Genomic DNA, 18,496 nt, shown 5'->3' on the forward strand with positions numbered 1-18,496 from the left:
ACACCTCCCCACAGCCGCACGGCCAGGCGCGCTCGCCAGACTGCCGGGGGGAGCCACACTGTCAGACACCAGAGCTCACTGCCTCTCCACCCCAGTGCCTCCACTTGTTCCGTCCCAGGTGAATAACGAGTCCTTTCGTGTCCCCAGGCCGCGGAACGAATTGTCCCGGGTCTCCAAAAAGAACATTTTCCTTCTATTTAAGAAGCTCTGCTCCTTCCGATACCGCAGAGATCTACTTAGACTCTCCTATGGTGAGGCCAAGAAAGCTGCCCGTGACTACGAGATAGCCAAGAACTACTTCAAAAAATGTCTGAAGGACATGGGCTACGGGAACTGGATAAGCAAGCCCCAGGAGGAGAAGAATTTTTACCTCTGCCCAGTGTAGTGTGATCCAGTGACTGACGGGTCGGGTGTTTCACACTGGGTGCGAGAGAGAGGTCGTAGCATTCCTCATCACATGGGTCAAGGGGTTTGGGGTTTTATTTTCCTTTTTTTTAAAAAAAAAATGGAACCACGGTTGGTGACACTGAGAACTTTGGGTTCCTGTTGTTCTACTTTTCTTTGGGAATACCAGGCCAGCTCTCGCCATCCCCCTTCGTTTTTCCCCAGCAGAGAGACAGAGACCGCAGGGCAGAAAGAAGGGGTTTGTTCCTTCTTTCCGCCCATTTCCTCTTCCGGTCTATTTCCGTTTTTTTCCTGTTTCCTTTCCCTTTGTGTTTGCTACACTGACCTCTTGTGGTCTCGATTAGGTTCCAATCAACCGTGTGAATCATACCAGGGACAGAGGACTTTTCATTTGTGAATTCTGAGGCCCCTCTGCTTCCCGTCTTCCCCTTCCGAGATTCCTTCCTCCTGATTGTTAGTTTTTCCTTTTCCTCCAAGAGGGTAAAGCAGTGAACTTAAAGAATCTGGTTAAACATTTCTAAGGGCCGGAGTTGAACACTGCAGTCAGCTTGTTACCGGTGCCAACCATGATGAGAACCTGCAGATAATGCTCCGTGATCTTGCACTTTAGCCGGCTTGGGAGGGGCCCAGCGGCAGAGGAGGCTGCTGCCAGGGAGATGCATCCCTTCCCCAGGCAGCAGGAAGGGCTGGGACCAGCCAGATGGGGCTAACGGAATTGCCTGAGCAATAGAGGAGGCCTGCCCTCCAGGGGTAACACAGACCACTTCCGCAGTAGGCAGACATACCTTGGAATGTTGCCAAGCTCCCAGCTGCCCCTCCTCCTAAAGCATTCCTAGGAATTTGTCCTGCTGACGGGGGCAGTAACGCTGTAGACCTGGACCAATTGGTAGGAAAAAACCCAGGGTAAATCCTAGAGGGTAAATCGTCTCTGCTCAGATAATCATGACTTAGCAGGAATAAGGCAAAAAATCATGTTGGGTCAGACCACTGTTCCCCCCAGCATATTTCTCGTGATGGTGACACCAAGGGAAGGTGACTAATTCATGGTAAATGGGGAGTTTTAAAAAGAATGCCATAAATGTTGATCCTCAACAGCTACAGATAACCTGTAATTGCATAGATTTGAAGTTCAGATGTCATTTTCCGTGGATTAACCGAGGGCTTTTGCCTAATAGCTTCAGAAGGTTGTCTGCGGGCGGGTCACAGACCCAAGGTCTCCTGCCTGCTAGGGAATCTTTCTAGGGTTGACCTTGAGCAGTAACTCCAAGTGAAAGGGCAGGTTGTCCTAAAACTCTGTGAGGTGGGACTCTGGGTCTACACCTTAAGCTAACATGGACTCTTGTGGTCAGAGCCTTCATCTCTTTGTGGAGTCTGGGCCTAAGCCAGCCAGATGTGCTCAAGAAAAGTACAGAGGCTTTACCATCTCCAGACCTGAGCCTGCCTCTTTCCCTCTGGACAGTTCCTCTGATCTGTGAACATGCCAAACCAGTGCCCTCAGATGATTTTCCGTTCTCCCCCATACCCTGCAAACTACTGACTAGTTAACCCCCTGTCTGTCCCACCTTGTCAACAGTGGATACACCCAGGTCCGCACATTTATTGTTGTGGCTGCTGCGCCCTCTGTACTTTTGACCAAAGTGAGAAAACGTTAAGTCTTTCAAATACACTAAGGATGTTTCTATGGAACACCAAAGTGTCCCATGGAACTAGAAGGGAAGCAGTGCCTGTCTTCTGAGGTGACAGGGGCCTACCCCTGGTCCTGTGAATCTTCCAATGGCACATGAGATCAGTCCCACCCCAGGAGGCAGCTCAGCTCCCTGGTTCTTTGGGCTGGAGAGCATCACCTACTCACTTCTTGGCATGTCCAGCCCCTCTGGGCATAAGAACCTCCACAGAGCTCAGTCTCAGCCACCTCTTCGCAGCTGGGAGCCAGGACACTCTCAACCGGTCAGACCCCCCGCTTGCCCCAAGATCTTGTCTAGCGAACTTACAGTATTCAGTTTCTGCTGTAGGAAGAGAGCAAGGCTTCCCTGTACCCGTGCGTCCTCTGGAAACAAGCCTGTATTGGGCCCTGCACGGCCGCCCCCACCCCGGCGCCCCCCCACCCCCCTCAGAAGAGGCAGAACTCCCACCTACCTAAAGCGTCTGCTTCACTTTTTCGTCCAATCTTCGTTTTTGATAAGCAAGACCTCCTCCCCAGGTTTTTTTTTTTTTATGATCTTTGTAGTTGATTTGTCTGAACTGTGGCTATTGTGCATTCTTTGAATAATCACTTGTAAAAAAATTTGTCGCTGCTTCAAGCTATTTCCTTGACTCACGTTGAAGGGATTTTGCTGGCTTTTGGGGTCTTGGTAGTGACTCCCAAGAGCAGAGTGGAGAAGAGCCCAAGCGTAGACTTGGGGGCCACGATGGGTGCAGTCAGTTTTATGATTCTGCTTTTATGTGTCCTTTGGTATAAGTGACTAACAATATACATTCCTCATAAATAAAAAAAAAAAGAATCTGAATTTTTAGAAAGCCTCGAGTCTTGGTTTCCTGGGGGACGAGAAAGGGGGGAACGGAGGGAGCTGTGGTCCTGGGATTTCCAGCAACAGCACTATCTGGGACTGGGTCAGAACCTAGGGAGCAGGTCCCCCTCAGCCAGCAGAGAGGCGCCATCTCAAAGGTGAGCTTTTGTCTGGTACGGTGGGTGCGTCAGACAACCTTTACTTACTTCCCCAGTTCCACACCCCCACCTTCCCCAGTAGAGCCCTCCATCAAGTATCTTGTCCCCAGACACACACTGTGCGAGATTTCAAGGCCCAGAGTAGGAAAGTGTCCCTTGAGACAGCACCGCAGACCATGGACGCAACTCCAGGGGCTTCTACAGCCCTCCACCCCCAGCTGTTTGCCTGCGAGGAGGAGCAGGTTGCAGCCTGGACAGACTGACTTGGCTACTGTCTTGGGAGACAGGCCATTTGCTTTTCACTTTATAGATGGCAGCTAGAATATTTCTCTTGTCTTGATTTCAGAGAGGAAACACCATTTTCCACGATGCCATTGGGTCAGGATGCCTATAAGACTCCTCCTTGACCTTGTAAAACTACCATACCAGAGGACAGGAAATACCTGACAGTGAGGCCTCCTAAGTCAGTGAAACCTCCCTCTTCATTGACTATACAGATGGAACAACTGAGGCCAGGAAGGCCAGCGACATGCTTTGGGGCACATTAAACTCGGACCAGAACTCTGCACGGTGTCAACTCACAATCTGTTGAAACAGGCAAGCTGAACAGATTCTACAGACAGTGAAGGACAGTGTCTGCCTACTGTGAGGCCTGGAGCCTCGACACCTCTGTCCTCTCTGTTCTCAGGCATCTGGTCCCACCTGGAGGGAGATGTATCCAGGCCTTTTAGAAAATGAACCATTTTTTTCATGCCTAAGGTGAGTGTAGGATGTAAGACTGTCCCCCCAGCTCCCAGCTCCAGGTAAGCTGGAAGGCAAGGCTGCCCCCTGGGAACACAAGAGGGATTTCCTTTAGCATTTTGGTTGCTATTCACTCAGCATTTCATCTCGGCCCACCATTTAATACAGCTTCCAGGATGTGGGCCCGGGTCAAACCCATGTTCCAGGAGCAGATGTGTCTTCCACATAGCCATATCTGTCTCCAGGAGGCCGGGCCTCACCTCTGCCCTGTCCTCCAGGGCCCCTTTTGCACAAAGGGCCTCCCCACGAGCTATTTCTGGGCTCTGTCCACTCCAGGCCAAGCCTTATCTTTTCCATCTGATGAATGGACTTGTCAGGCCACCCATCACAATCATTGGTTACCACTGACCTTTTCTTTAGATGATTTTTTAATGTCTTTAACCTCTCATGGATCCAATTTCCCCAGTATTCTCCCTTTTCCCCTTATTCACCAACCCTGGCCCGTGAGGATCTCCCCACCCTCACTCTCAAGGATTACAGAGAGAGAAGACATCTTTGGAAACAACTTTCTTTATGAGAATCTTGAGTTCCTGTTGAGTCTGGCCTGGAGTGGGCTAGACCAGTGCAAATATTCCAGGAGCAGACGGGGTGGCCAAGGCCAGTGTGGGGAAGACGGGGACACAGCAGGTGGGTGAGGTGTCCTAATGATTCCTAGACCAACAGTCCCGTAGGAACAACATGACTGTCAAACTGACCTCTGAGACTTGTTGGGATGAATACTGAAAGGTGGCTGTTCTCTGTCTAGTCTTGAGTGGGTGACTGTGAGGGATGTTGTGACACCAGCCCAACTCTGCCTACAAGCAGAAGGTGACGACTGGAACCGAGTGGGGAGGGGATTCAGAGAAGACCCTGATGCCCTTCACTTCCCTCCCAAAGAAGCTCTTCTTCCAGCCTCAGAGGCCACAGAGCATGAACTCTGGGATCAGTGTGGGATTTCAGGCCAGCACTACTCACCAGCTATTTCTTGGGCTCTTGGGCCTCATTTTTCTTCTGTCAACAGGGACCCCTCCCCTGCAGGATTGTTGTGAGGAATAAAAACAGGGCATCTGAAGCAGCTGGCCCGGAGCAGGCCACTGGTGCACAGCAGCTAATACTAGGGGTGGGAGGAGACTCAGGACAGGAGACGAAGCTGCACACCCTCCCTCTTTCCTTAGGGGAAACAACCCGCCCTTCCTGCACAGCCAGACTTCCACCACAGAAATGCCAGCCAGGGGCTGCCTGTGTCTTATTTGCTTTTAAATCTGCAATAACTCGGGACCAGCTGTTCCAGTATTAGACTCCTCACTGCCAGAAGACTGCCTTCCTCCTGCTGCAGTGCCAGTCATCACAAGCAGAGAGTTTTTCATGCCTTCTTTTCAGATGAAAAATCGTTCTCAGATGGCCTGTGGCCTTCCCGTCTCTGATGGAGACAAATCTCAACTGTTTCCTCGCTGCCGCCTCCCAAGTCCAGTTTGCTTGGCTCCATCCAGTACCTCTCCCTCTCTCTTCGTATGCGGGACCCCCAGTCCTGGCCTGGTGCTGATCTGGGTACCCAGTGCTCTCCAGAGATACACACCACGACCCCCTTCCCCCCCCCATGGAAGGGGCCAAGAGGCATCCCCGACAATACCAAGAGGGCAGAGGACCCGTGAGTGGAAGAGACTGGTTCTCCGAAGCTTCTTAATACCCTGAGGGTTCAAAGCCTGTACTGACACGTGGTAACACCTTGCCTGAGCCCTCTTCCCTCCACCTCTGTCCTCCCCACTGGCAGTCCCCAAGGGCCTGCACCCAGAGATGGAGGGAATGGTACAGCCCCAGGGAACCTGCCTGGTTAACCCTTTCTTCTATACATTGATCCTTCACACCCTTGCTGCAGTCCTCAGTCAGCTGTCACCCTCAAGTCACAGATGAGGATGAACAAGTTCAGAGTTCAGTGCTTGTACAAGGTCAGGCACCAGACAACCTCCGGGCCTGCATTTCCCTGTGTGTCAGTGGGGTTCATGGAGAGGAGTTGAACAAGCCAGGCTCTAGCAGCCCCTCTGGCACTGTCGAGTAACTTACTTGGACAACAGCCACTTGTGGCAAGTACTGGAAGCAAGTCCAGCCAGGACAGCAGCTGATGAGGCCTCCCCAGCAGCCCCAGCCCTGGCAAGGAGCCTGGGAGAGCTGGGAAGGAAGGCCTCAGGTCAGCACCTTCCCCTTCAGAGGGAGAGTTCCTTTTCAACAGCTGTTGCAGGTTCTGGGATGTTTCCTCAGGGCTATGAGTTCAAGGTGGGTCCAGGGATAATACAGGCAACAGTCCATCTGCTGTTTCAAGAAGAAGGGAGTCTCCATAGTGCCAAGACACTCACCCCCCAGAAGAGATGTCCGCTGGCCCATTCTGGCAGGTGGGGAGATGCACATCTCATGCAGCTGCTGGTTTAACGTCTGGATGGATCCTCCACAGCCAGCACGGGACTAGAGCTCCCAGGGGCCTGAGCACACACCTGTCAGGAGGCCAGAGCCCGAGCTCAGCCCAGGAACGGAACAAATCTTTGCTGAAGGGGCTCCAGAAGGCTGATAGGCTCACCCTAGCACCCTCTGTGTGGTATCTCTCCAGCCCCAGCTCCCCCAGACCCAGGCCCTGTTTCAGGGGGCTATTTCCTCCAGCGTAAAGGTAGGTCTGGGAGGAAGACTGACATGACAGGTGGCTGAGCCCATGCCCACCAGCTCTGCCTGCCTCTCAGACGAGCCCCCAAACATCTATTCTACATCAGGTGCAGCGCTGGGCTTTTTCACAGACATCATGCCTTCCTCAAAGCAACCCCATGAAGAGGGACTTACTAGCCCCAATGTATAGATGAGGAAACTGAGGCCTAGCCAGACTTGCTCAGAATGGCTGAGAGTAAGTGGCAGGGCACCCAGACTCTGCTCCTTGGCCGGTGCTCTGCACTTACGCTGCGTCTCCCCACCTCCTCGGTGCCTGCAGAAGCAGGCGTCCAGCTGGACTCCAGAGAAGAGTACGGTATGTCATGCAGGTGCCTTAGGCGCCCTTGGCAGACAGACCCCTCTGTGACCTGCTGGCTGAGCACGAGCCCATGTTGGGACCACAAATCAGAGCTGGTCATGTGATGGGGGCTGGGCCTGATGATCCCTTAAGAGGTCTGTTTTCCGGGCTCATAGGCCAGGGGAGCCCCTGGGAGAAGCATCAGGGTACAGCCTCCAGGGCACGCTTTCTGCAGTCCGCTGTGCAGACCTGTCCTCCCCAAGTTCTGCAGCAGCCTAGCTCAGGTTTGGTTGGGAGGAGGAAGGGGAGGAGCCAGAGCAGGAAGGAGGGAGCCAGGAATAGAAGGACGGGAGCAGAAGCCGTGCTGATGTGGCAGAGCTCTGGCCATTCAGACCCTGCTTGGCTGGCCTCCACAGCCAGCCCTCTCCTGCCCAGCCTGCTCTGCTGCGGGCAAAAGGGCTGGGTCTGCTGAAAGCTAACATCCTTAGTTTACTTACTCCAGCAACCAGTCTGTTCAAATTGCAGGCAGGGTAGGGGGTGGGGAGGAGGGAGAGGAAGAGCCTGTGAACCTGAACTCATACAGTTTGAGAATTTAGCCGTTACACTCCAAGTAGGTCACCCAAAGATTGGGAACTCAGAGGCTCCCCTAATAACAAAACTTGCCCCCACACCCTGGCCTGAATAAGAAAGGAAGTCTAGGGAGAATGCTTCACTGGGAGAAGGGGACCTGGGGCTGACCACTGGGCTGCATAGAAATGAGGGGCTGTGGAGCAGGAAGTCTCCCACAGGACTCTGACCTCAGCGCCAGGCTAACATCTGAGCAGGAGCCCCTGACCACCGTGAGGCCCACCCAGTCACCTGCTGTCCAGTTAAGCAAGGACAGACCTCAGGCCACACCCAGACCCCTCTCCCCCTCACGTCTCCCTTCTGAGCTGCATGGTCTCAAGCCAGCCCAGCACAGCGTCAGAGCCCCTGTCCCACCTCCTGCTCCTGCACAGCCCTTTTCCATGACTTGGAGGCAGCCAATGACTTCACTCCATCCTCCACTTCTCAGCCTTCATCCTCCAGCAGCAACACTATTGCCTGAGTTGGTCCAAGAGGAGGAGAGCTGCCAGGACACCACGCAGTTGGTCCAGCCTCCAGGTTAGTGCTGGCTGGGTGTGGGGGGAGAGGAGGGGCTCCAGGTGAAGCGAAATGATGGGTCTGTGGGGGCAGCACCCCTCTTTCTGGTAGTTCACTCATCTCTCCTCCACCCAAAACTTGTCCAACAGAGGGGCTGAAGGAGCATGGAGCGGGGGAGGGCCTCACTTGGAGCTGGGAGCCGAATGGTCTGCGTGGAGGAAGGTGGCAGTGGTGTAGTTCTGGAAGAGAGGCTGCAGGAACATGCCGATGGTGCCAAAGACACAGACGAAGACAAAGATCCAAAGGAATAGGCGGTCGATCACCATGGCAACATACTTCCAGTCCTCACTCACCTGGAGAGAGATAGGGTAGGAGACCCAGGTATCAATCACATGATACAGGAAGGGACTGGATTGGGTATAAGCAACTTTCATCACACAAAACTCCTCTCCCTCCTTGACCCCGGAGTGACTGTTCCAAAGTTCAGCTCCAGTCTTGCCTGCTTAAAAGCCTCCAGTGACCCCATTGCCTTCAGCAGCCACTCAAACTCCCAAGTCTAGAATCAAGAGCACCCATGACAAATATGAGCCAACACTTATCTTCTTCTAAGTCCGACTCAGACTTACCAAACTCCAGTCTGTCCTCTCAGGTCTCTGTGCCTTTGGGTTTCCTCCCAGTCTAGAATTCCAGTCCTCCCTATCTCTACTTGTGAACTCCTACACCTTTCAAAGCCTAAATCAAAATGTGACCTCTTCTATGAAGCCTTCTCTGATCCCCCTGATCAGAATGAACCTGTTTCCTCTGGGGTTCCCTCAGCATTATGCGCTGTAATGCGCTGTGCTTAGTCACTCAGTTGTGTCCAACTCTTTACAACCCCGTGGACGGTAGCTCGCCAGGCTCCTCTGTCCATGGGGATTCTCCAGGCAAGAATACTGGAGTGGGTTGCCATACCCTCCTCCAGGGGATCTTCCGGGGAGATTCTTTACCATCTGGCCACCAGGAAAGCCCAGTATTTTTACTCCACTGTATTGTCAGTTCAACATATGCCTGCCCTCTCCCCCCTCCCCAGCCCCCACCCCAACTTAAGCTATGAACTTGTAAACTACAGGGACCTGATCTGACTCATTTTTGTAATCCCAGCAACTCAAACACAGAGTTCCAGTAAATGGGTGTTGAACTAGTGAATGAATGGCTGCCCTGCAGGCCTCACTCCTTATATAACTGCCTGGGGAGCCCCTTCCAACAGCCCCAGGATGTTAGGACTGAGTCTCAGATGCAAACAAACCCATCCAGAAGAGAATAACCGCTGTGTTTGGGAGCCAGTCACAGGGTCTGCATGAGGGCTGGCCTCCACTCAGAGCCATTCCGCTCCTGTCTGAGTCTGGACCTTTGCACACACGTTCATCTGTAACCTTGTGCCTCCTGTGTACCTGGCACCATACTGGGCACTGGGGATGTGAGAGCAAGACAAACACATCCTGCAGTTCAGTCTACTGAGGAAGATGGACACAAAATAAGTAAAAATAAAAATAATTACACCCTTTTGGGTGCTTACATGGAAACAAAGGATAGAGAAATGGAGGGGGAGATATCATTCAGGGTGTGATTTGGGGAGGCCTCTTTGAGGCAGTGATACCTTAAGCGAAGATCTGATGAGTGACAAGAAGCCAGGTGTATCAGGAATAAACTGAAGAAAGAAACAGACAAACCCAAACTGTGGTGGTGGTGGTGGTTTAGTTTCTAAGTCGTGTCCAACTTGCAAACTGAGGGACCTTCAATTGGACTGGGCCCTTCAAAAATGTCTATGCCATGAAAGACAAAGCTAAGGAACCATTCCAGAGTGAAGCAAACTAAAGAGACAGGACAATCAAGTGCAATTCAAGATCCTGGACTGAGGTGGAGGAGATGCTACAAAAGATATTACTGAGACAATTGAAAAAATTTTAGTATGGACTTTATATCAGATAAAGGTATTGATGCTAATTTCCTGAATTTGATCACCGAGCCTGGGTTATAGAAGACAATATCTGTCCTTGGGAGAGAAAAGCTGGAGTATTTAGGATAAAGGGTCACTTACTCTCAACAGCAGGGCAAAAATTAACAATAGTAATAATTTTTAAAAGGAAAAAAATGGGCATTCCAAGAAGATGGGCCAATATGTGCAAAGGTCTTGAGGCAGGAAAGAGCTTAGCTTGCTTAGAACAAGTGTCAGATAAGCCAGTGACCTGAGCGGTGCAGAGATGACACATAGTGAGCAGGAAACATTGTCTGTTTGGATGGAGAAGCACAAGAACTGAATCAGGGGGATCATTAGAAGTCCCTGCCCTAGCCCAGGCAAGAGCTGATGGAGGCCTACAGCCAGGGAGGTAGCATGGAGATGGTGAATAAAGGATGAAGCTGAGAATTATTTTGGAGGTTGAGCTCACAAGACAGGACTTCTGATGATTTGGATGGTGGGGGAGTTAATAAAGAGAGGCATCGAGGGTCACTCCAGGCTTCTGGTCTAAACCATTGGGTGGATGGTGATGTCATTTACTAAAAGATGGGGAGATGAGAGGAGGAGCAAGTTGGTAGTGGGGGTGTAAATCAAGCACTCAGTTTTGGACATGTTAAGTTTGAGATGCCTGTGAAACATCCAAGTAGGTCATTGCATCCTCATCACCTAGCTCAGTAAATGCACATTACATGAGTTTGCTGCAGTGGGGGAGGCAGAGGCAGTGACACAGCCAGCTGAGCCCCTGCACCACCAACATTCCCCATTTGGCCTCAGCCACCTCTGAGCCTCCAGCCCCAACCTCTCTTGCCTCGATCCCTCTCATCTTCCATCAGGACCATAACCTGCTCCCTAGGTCAAGCCCCAGCTCCTGCCCTCTCAAGGGACAGAAACACTAGGCTCTGGAGCATCCCACCCCCCACAAACGATAATGCAGGAGCCTGCCCTTCCTTACTCCCCAGGCCAGAATGACTGCATCCCAGTGGAAACATGGCCAGTTATCATGGCAACAGTTTAGCCGCAGCCTGGAACCAGCCAGGTGATTAAAGACTGCTGAATGGGGCCAGCCACAACCCCAAATGAGGGGAAGTCAACTCCTCATAGTCCCCCCTCCTCATCCCCTGGTTCAGTGTTCAAGGAGTCCCCTTCAGGGAGAGCCACTGCAGAAAAAGCCGGGTGTGCAGAAAGCTCTGGGCAGGTCTTGGAAGCCCTGGCCTTCACTTGCCTCCACCTCCATAAATATTTCACAAGGCCATTCCCTGAGGACTCAGAAGAGAAGGAAAAGGATATTGATTTGGGGCTCTGTCCTTTTCCCAGTGGCCAGTGGAGCCACCTAGCCACCCCCACCCCTCCCATACACACTTTCTACTGCCCTCAGTTTTGCCCCCAACGCGGGACCCAAAGGATTCATCCTCATTTGTGCAAAGAGCTGCAAGTTAACAACATGGTCTTGGGAATACAAGGGGCCGAGAGGGTCTCTGGGGACACAGCCACAGGCCAGCTGCAAACCCACAAGGGCCTCCTCCCCTTTCTGGCCACCTTCCCAAAACTAACGACACTACGGATGCCCCAGCCGAGGCATTTCCCTCTGGATGCTAGGCCTCTGGAAGCCGCAAGGTCATCCCGTACCAACCGCAGCTTAGGCGGCGCCACCTCCCAGAAGCCAAAGGAGAAGAGGCTGCACCAGGGCGCAGGCCCACAGCCCCAGGCCAGACTCGCATTGTCCGCATCCCGCACTCCGATTAGCTTTGTCTGCGGAGCTTCAGAGGGGCCCTGCAGCCCCGCATCCCACGCCCGAATCCCTGCGCTGCACTCACGCTCTGGTCGTCGTCCTCACTCCGCATGTGATCTGCGATGAAGCGCACGCCGTCCACCGCCTCCCGGAGGCCGCAGCCACACCGCACCCCGGAGCGCCCGGGGCCTGCTGCTGGCGCCGGCTCCGAGCCGAAGGCCCCAGCCAAGCCCTGCACCGACGCGCGGTTGACGAAGCACGTGCAGGAGTCGGCCCCCAGGGCCTCACGGAAGAGGGCGCCAGCTCCCTCTCGCTCGCGCTGGCGCCGCCGCAGGCGCAGGCGTTGGCGGGCACAGCGGTGGCGCGGCTGCTGCATGAACAGCAGCGTGGGCAGCTTCTCCAGGAAGACGACCTTGACCCAGGGCGCCATGGTGTGCGTGGTGGGTGAACGGTGGTGCACGTTGAGCACGCACACGCTGGTGACGATGGAGAAGGTGACGAGCACCATGGTGAACATGAGGTACTTGCCGACTAGCGGCACGTCGAGGGAGGTGGGCGGCACGATCTTAGAGATGAGCAGCAGGAAGACGGTGAGTGCCAGCAGCACGGAGATGCACAGCGTCATCTTCTCACCGCAGTCAGACGGCAGATAGAAGACGAGGATGGCTAGAGAGGTGATGAGGACGCAGGGGATGATGAGATTGATGGTGTAGAAGAGTGGCTTGCGACGGATGATGAAGTCGTATGTGATGTCCACGTAAGTGGAGTCATCCGGGTTCTCGTTGCGCCGGCCGGGCAGTGCCACTATGTCCCACTCGCCGCTGGGTGTGAAGTCGTCCAGGTTGGCCACGTCACTCTTGAGCACCAGGTCGATCTCAGTGCGGTCGTAGGTCCACGAGCGGAACTTCATGGTGCAGTTCTGCTGGTCAAATGGGAAGTGCTTTACCTCGATCTTGCATGCGCTCTTGTAGATGGCAGGTGGCAGCCAGAAGATGCTGCCATCGTAGGAGACCACAGCATTGGAATAGAAGGACACCTCGTACATGCCGTCGGCACTGCCAAGGGACGACATAGTCAGCCCTGACTTAAGCATGCTTCCACCCCATCCATTCACCCAGCCCTAAGTGGGAAGAGAGGAAAGCCGAAGGGAGGTATGGAAAGAGGGAGATAGGAAGGAGCAGGAATTAAGCAAGAAGGGGATGTGGGTGGATTGGTGGGGAGAAGAGGTGTTCTGGTCAGAAGGCCTGAGGGGCCCCTCTGTTAGCTGTCATGCACTGTATAAGCCGGTTGGTCCACATGAAGGTGGAGAAGTTGGGGGAGCCAGGGAGGTCAGAGTGAGGAGCCCAGAGCAACGGAGAGGGACAGGGGCAGGTGGGAGCAGGAGATGGTCCCTAGAGCCTAGGGACTAGTGGCTTTGGGTCTTGGAGGTAAGAGGGCTTGTTATAGGAGAGCAGATGGAACCTGGGGGAGAAACTGGGACCTCCAAGTTCTTTGATTCTTACCATTCCTCCGGGAAAGCCTATTTTTGAATCAGTTTGTACACTGGGGGCTGTCAATCTTTGTTTGTATCACACCACAGCTCCAAACACTGGGAGTCCTAACTGACTGGGAGGGAGCTGGCCATGACCCAAGTTACCTTGGCTGTCCATACTATACCTCACTGGTTTGGGTTTGTCTGTCTGAGTAGTGAATTGTCTGTCCCAATGAAAAGTCCCTTCTCTCCCCCAGCATGAGCTAATTTACTTTCTCCAAGACCTGAGCACTCTCAAGTTCTCCTCCAGCCTTCCCATCTCTCCAGGGTCACCTACTTGTTGTACAGGACCACATCTGGGAGCCAGATGTGTTTGGAAGGGAGCCGAACTTTCTTCATGTTGTCAAATTCCTCAGGCTTCCAGGTGAGGCGATAATCTTCCCACTCCTGGGAAAGGGAAAGAGGGAGACAGCACCAACCTCTGCCCTAGGAGGGGCTCAAGGTCAAGGACAGGGTCAAGAGGAGGCCTATTTGGCTTGAGGAAGTTTTTATAAGTCATTGCCTCGCCACTGTGACTTCTTGGCCCAGCAAAAGTGGCTTCTCATTTAATTTGCATAGCCAAGCCAAGATATTAGAATCTACATTTTGTGAATGAGAAAATGAATCTTTCAGTGTTTAACATATTCAAAGTTAACAGAGCTGGTGAGTGGAAGAACCAAGACTCATATCCAGTTATTTAAGATCCCAAGGTCTATACCTTTCTGCCTCTCTTGAGGAGATTCAAAGAGGGAAAAGAACATGAAAAAAAAAAAAAAATGGAGGAAAGAGAAGCCCAGAGGTGTGGGCAGAAAGAGCTCTAACCTGAGTCAGCCAGACATTGGTGGTCATGATCTGCTCCCGCTCATGCTGCAGGGAAGAGAAGCTGCTGAGAAGTGCCCCCCGCCACTGTCCCTCAAGTCTATGGGCCCCTACACCACCCAGGCTCCTTCCCCCACCTGCCCAAGCCTTGGGGACTCCAGAAAAATTAGTGCAAATATATTCTGGCTATGCCAATTTCAGTAGCTGGGCAGAGAGTTTGGGACCCCCACTCACCACACTGATGAGCTGGGCCAGTGACACCATGAGCTGTACTGTCACCAGCTCAGAGCCATTGGTGGCTGGGCGGATAAGTTTGTTGTAGCGGGAAGGATCCAGGAGATGCTCTACCAGCCGCTCTTCTGTGTCTGTACCCCAGACTCCTGGGCAGAGGAGTGGGGTGGGGGGCAAGAGGTAAGTACACAGCAAGGAGGGCCCACCCAGGATCCCACTCTCCCTAGGCAAGTGGGACAACCTAGGCCCAAATAGGAAGCTGTAGTTTCCCTCAGCCCATCCCTAAGAAGATAGCAAAATGCTTAGGTTGCCCCCATGGAAGCTCCTCATAGAGAAGTCCCTCTCTGAGATCACTGACCAAGAAGCCCAGACAGTCCCCCCACAGCCTCCCACTAAAAACCCATTCTTCAAGGATCAGTGGAGACCCTGCTCTTTCTGCAAGGTCTCAGAGGGTGATTTCAAAAGATTTGAAGTTTCTGCTTCCATGGTTTCTTCTAGAAGATATCTACAATTCAAGGAAGGTTTTAGAGGGTAGGGAAAGGAGAACAGTTATATGTGTCCCACCATACAGCCTTCTCCTCAGTCAGTGCCCGTTTCTGTGTACAAGTAATGTTATGCGCTTCTACATGTGACTAGCTGTGACCTCCTCCCCCAAAAGGTATTGGGTTGGAGTAGAATAATTGGGCTACCTGAGCTTTGTGGGACAGGGCATATATTTAGCCTCAAGTTCCACACATACAGGAGCTCATCTCTCATGAGATTGCAGGAAGAGGTGGAAAGCTCATTTGGTTGTATATTCCTTTTGTACCTGCCCCACAACACACTAACTCCTGCAACCCTGCACGAACGCACCCCCCACATCCTCAGAGACCCCTCCCTGGCCCTTAGCCTGGCAGAGCTTCTTCCCTTCCAAGTCTCCTGTCTACCCTCCAAGAGAGTTGAGAAGTTGCTTGTTTCCGTTTCCTGCCTTGCTCCTGTGAAGTGAGCAAAATCAGGAGCTCAATGTGAGGGACAGGAAATGATGGAGAGCCAAGTGAGGGTGCTGAACCAGGTAGATTTTCTTGAGATAATGGTTCACTGGAAGTTAAATACCAATTCAGCTGCAATCAGAGTCTCCCCTTCTTGCCACCCCAGAAATCCTGGGGAGATCCCCTCCTTCCTCTCTGTACCCACACCCTCCCCACCACCACTGCCCAGGTTGCCCTCTCTTCTCCGCATCACTTCGAGCAAGTCCTTCTCCCAGTTCAGTCTCCCAGGTACTCCCAGCTGTCCTGGGGGTCTCTCCCCTAACTCCCAGCAGACTTCCCGCCTTAGGGATCCCTCCCTTACAAATTCGAGCCCGAGTGAGACAGAGCGTGGCGACTTGTCCTTACCTGAGCACAGTCCGAGGAGGCCAAAGCTGAGGAGCAGCGCCATGGGACCAGAGAGCCAGGCCATGCCTCTGGCATAGCTCGCCGGCTCGCCTAAACGTGTCAGAGCGCGCCGCAGGCTGGAAGGCCGCGGGCGGGGCGCTGTCCGTGGTGCTGAAGCCGCTCCTGCGCCGCCCGCGCCAGGCGGGAGCGGAGTCCAGGGTGTGCTCACAGCCTTTGATGCTGCCGTGATAATCTCCACGGCGGTTCCCCGGGCTCCAAGAGCGAGAAGGAACCCGCTTCTCGCTTATCCAGGTCTGAGCAGGCGGAGGCTTTTCCGGCTGCTCTTCCAGGGAATACAATTGGGACGGTGAGGGGGAGGAGTCTCCGCCCCGGAGGCGGAAGCTCCAGAGCTCAGAATAAAAGGGGTCCCTGGGTGGGGTATTCTTCTGCTGGTCCTGCTTAGTTAGAGTGTGCGGGAGGCGGAAGGAGGGTGGCTCACCAGACGGTGGAGGAGTTCTGAAACCCCAAAGTTGGGGCAGGACCTGGAAGGGTCTGAAAAGGCTCAGGAAGAAAGCACAAGTAAGACAAACGGGTCAGGACCGGGTAAGCACCTGGGACCAAGGGCCAGAATGAGGGGGAGTGGGAGTCAAAAAGAGTTTCTGGGTCCCACCTTCCTTTTTTTCTCTTACCAAACCCGAATGCTCCTGCTTCCCTGGGAAGGCTGAGGATGCAGCCAAGACAATGCACTTAGGCCCTTAGAGAATGAGACAGAGGACTGTAGGTTTGCTATTTTAAGAAAGCAAACAACTTGGAGTCTAGAAACAGGATCCCCTCATCTGTTCCCTTCCATACCTCCACAGAAGGCATCCAGGGGATCTAAGGTGGGGACATGTGGACATCTCCTGAAAAGAAGGTGACCTTCAAGAGTGGAAGGGTAAGTGGCCCTTATCAATTAGCCTTTCTTACCCACATTCTGTTCCTCTCCAGTCTTTGACTTCTGTGTGACAAGGGGGAATCAGAGGATGATTTCATAGAGACCAGCCCAAGAATGAAGCTAACACAAAGGAAAGCAAAGATGAGACAGAGAAAGGTGTCAAAACTCAATGACATCTTTGATCTTAAAAGCCCCGAACTTTTAACTTCTGAGCCAATAAAGGCTTCCTTTTTTTCTTAGGTGGATTTTTTTCAGTTTCAACCAAAGGATTCCTGACTAAAGCAGCCTTATCATACATCAAGGCACTGTCTTGTTCCATCTCTGCCTACTCCTTCAACCTCCTCTGGGCCAGTACCCACAGCCCCACACTTCTCATGGTAATGTCTTTATTTATTTATTTATTTTTAATAAACCTTTTCTTTTTCTTTCTTTATTTTTAAATTTATTTGGCTGCACTGGGTCTTCATTGCTGCGTGTGGGATCTTAGCTGTGACATGCAGGATCTAGTTCCTTGACCAGGGATGGAACCCAGGCACCCTGCATTGGGAGTACTAAATCTTAACTACTGGACCCATCCTCCATGCTTCAGGGCCTTTTAAATATGCAGTTCCCTTGATTCTGTTTTCACCCATTTCCCGTCAGCCACTTTCTACTTTGAACACCTGGCAGAAACATCAGTTCCTTAAGGAAGCTATGCCTGACAAATGATTAGGTCAGGTGCCCTGAGACATGTTTCCAGAGGATGATCTATGAGTAAATAAATCAGTCTAAGGTGGTAGCTATCTCTCCTCCTAGATTTTGAACCAGCACAGTACCTGGCATATTGTGAGGGTTCAATAAATAAGCCAAAGGGCTGGTACAGGACTGAAATCTTTTAATATGTAGAGAAAAATTCCTCTCTAAAAGCTCAGCCAAAAGCAATGTATACACATGTACTTAGTTCCTGGAATTGAGAAGGAAAAGCAAAACAAGTATCAGGAAAGGGCTAGAGAGGATGTGGGATGACTACAGTCTCCATAAGGTACGTGGAAAGAAAGTGAAAGTATTAGTCGCTCAGTCGTGTCCAACTGTCTGCGACCCCGTGGTCTGTCCATGGAATTCTCCAGGCAAGAATACTGGAGTGGGTTGTCATTCCCTTCTCCAGGGGATCTTCCCAACTTGGGGATAGAAGCTGGGTCTCTTCCATTGCAGGCAGATTCTTTACCATCTGAGCTACCAGGGAAGCCCAAAGCATGTGGAAGTGGCCATAAATCTGCACCACAAGCTCCAGGGCATATATATGTGCAAACATGTTATCATCTCTTAAGAATTCAAGAAATCTTAGAACCAAGGAAAGAAGTGGAGAATAAAAGCCTTACGGAAAAGGGAAGGAATGTGTGTAGTCACTCCACTTGGGAAAAGGGTCAAAGGTGGGAACAAGACTTCCCTCCCCACCCCCTCTGCCTTCAACAATTCAGATTGATTGTTGGGTATCTACTGTATAGTTATCAAAGATGCGGTGATCAAAAAGACTTAATCAGTCCCAGCTACTAAGGAGATTACAGTTTGGTGGCAAAGACTTGTGACACCATGTGGTGGCTGATCTAGAAGAGTGTAAACAAGGTGCTTTGGAAGTATGGATGAGAGAGAGGTTCATAGTGCCTGAGAGCCTGGAAGGGGTAGAGATGAAAATTGAGATTTGAAAGATGAGAAAGCCAGTAAGACAAAGGTGGCTAAAAGGTATTTCAGACTCCTAAAAGAGAGAGACACAGAGCTTTACATGTAGATAGTGCTCAGTACTTTCCTCTTTCAGTGAATGCTGGGTGACAGAAGAAGGCTGTGAAAGCCTTCTTTTATGAAAATCTCTCTCTGGAGTGGTTGTTTGTCTCTGTATTGACAGACTGGAAAGTCATTTGCTTGCTTGAGGCCCTTGGTCACTCCCTGATGCTCCTTTCTGCTCAGTTCGGGCAGCCTGTTCACCTTGGCCT

General features: G+C 52.2%; 2 protein-coding genes across 9 annotated transcripts in view; one reads left to right on the forward strand and one right to left on the reverse strand.

The window, feature by feature from the left end:
• Nucleotides 1-2,912, forward strand: part of ADAR (adenosine deaminase RNA specific) — a 56,511-nt gene extending 53,599 nt beyond the window's left edge. For all 8 annotated transcript variants that reach the window (XM_081494659.1, XM_081494654.1, XM_081494656.1 and 5 more), the window contains one exon: nucleotides 148-2,912. In XM_081494659.1, coding sequence (XP_081350785.1) covers nucleotides 148-385 — 238 coding nt within the window. In that variant the 3' untranslated portion in view covers nucleotides 386-2,912. The remainder of the gene's footprint in view (nucleotides 1-147) is intronic.
• On the reverse strand, nucleotides 2,607-15,680 carry CHRNB2 (cholinergic receptor nicotinic beta 2 subunit). The gene is made up of 6 exons (XM_081494661.1): nucleotides 15,617-15,680; nucleotides 14,247-14,392; nucleotides 14,016-14,060; nucleotides 13,492-13,601; nucleotides 11,769-12,738; nucleotides 2,607-8,311 (listed from the first exon to the last, which is right to left on the reverse strand). Exons 1-6 carry the CDS (start codon nucleotides 15,678-15,680, stop codon nucleotides 8,141-8,143), a joined length of 1,506 nt encoding a protein of 501 aa, XP_081350787.1. The 3' UTR covers nucleotides 2,607-8,140.
• Nucleotides 15,681-18,496: the final 2,816 nt, after the last annotated feature.

Source organism: Giraffa tippelskirchi, chromosome 5 (assembly GCF_054371585.1).
Source record: "Giraffa tippelskirchi isolate mGirTip1 chromosome 5, T2T-mGirTip1v1.2.pri, whole genome shotgun sequence".
Classification (NCBI taxonomy): Eukaryota; Metazoa; Chordata; class Mammalia; order Artiodactyla; family Giraffidae; genus Giraffa; species Giraffa tippelskirchi.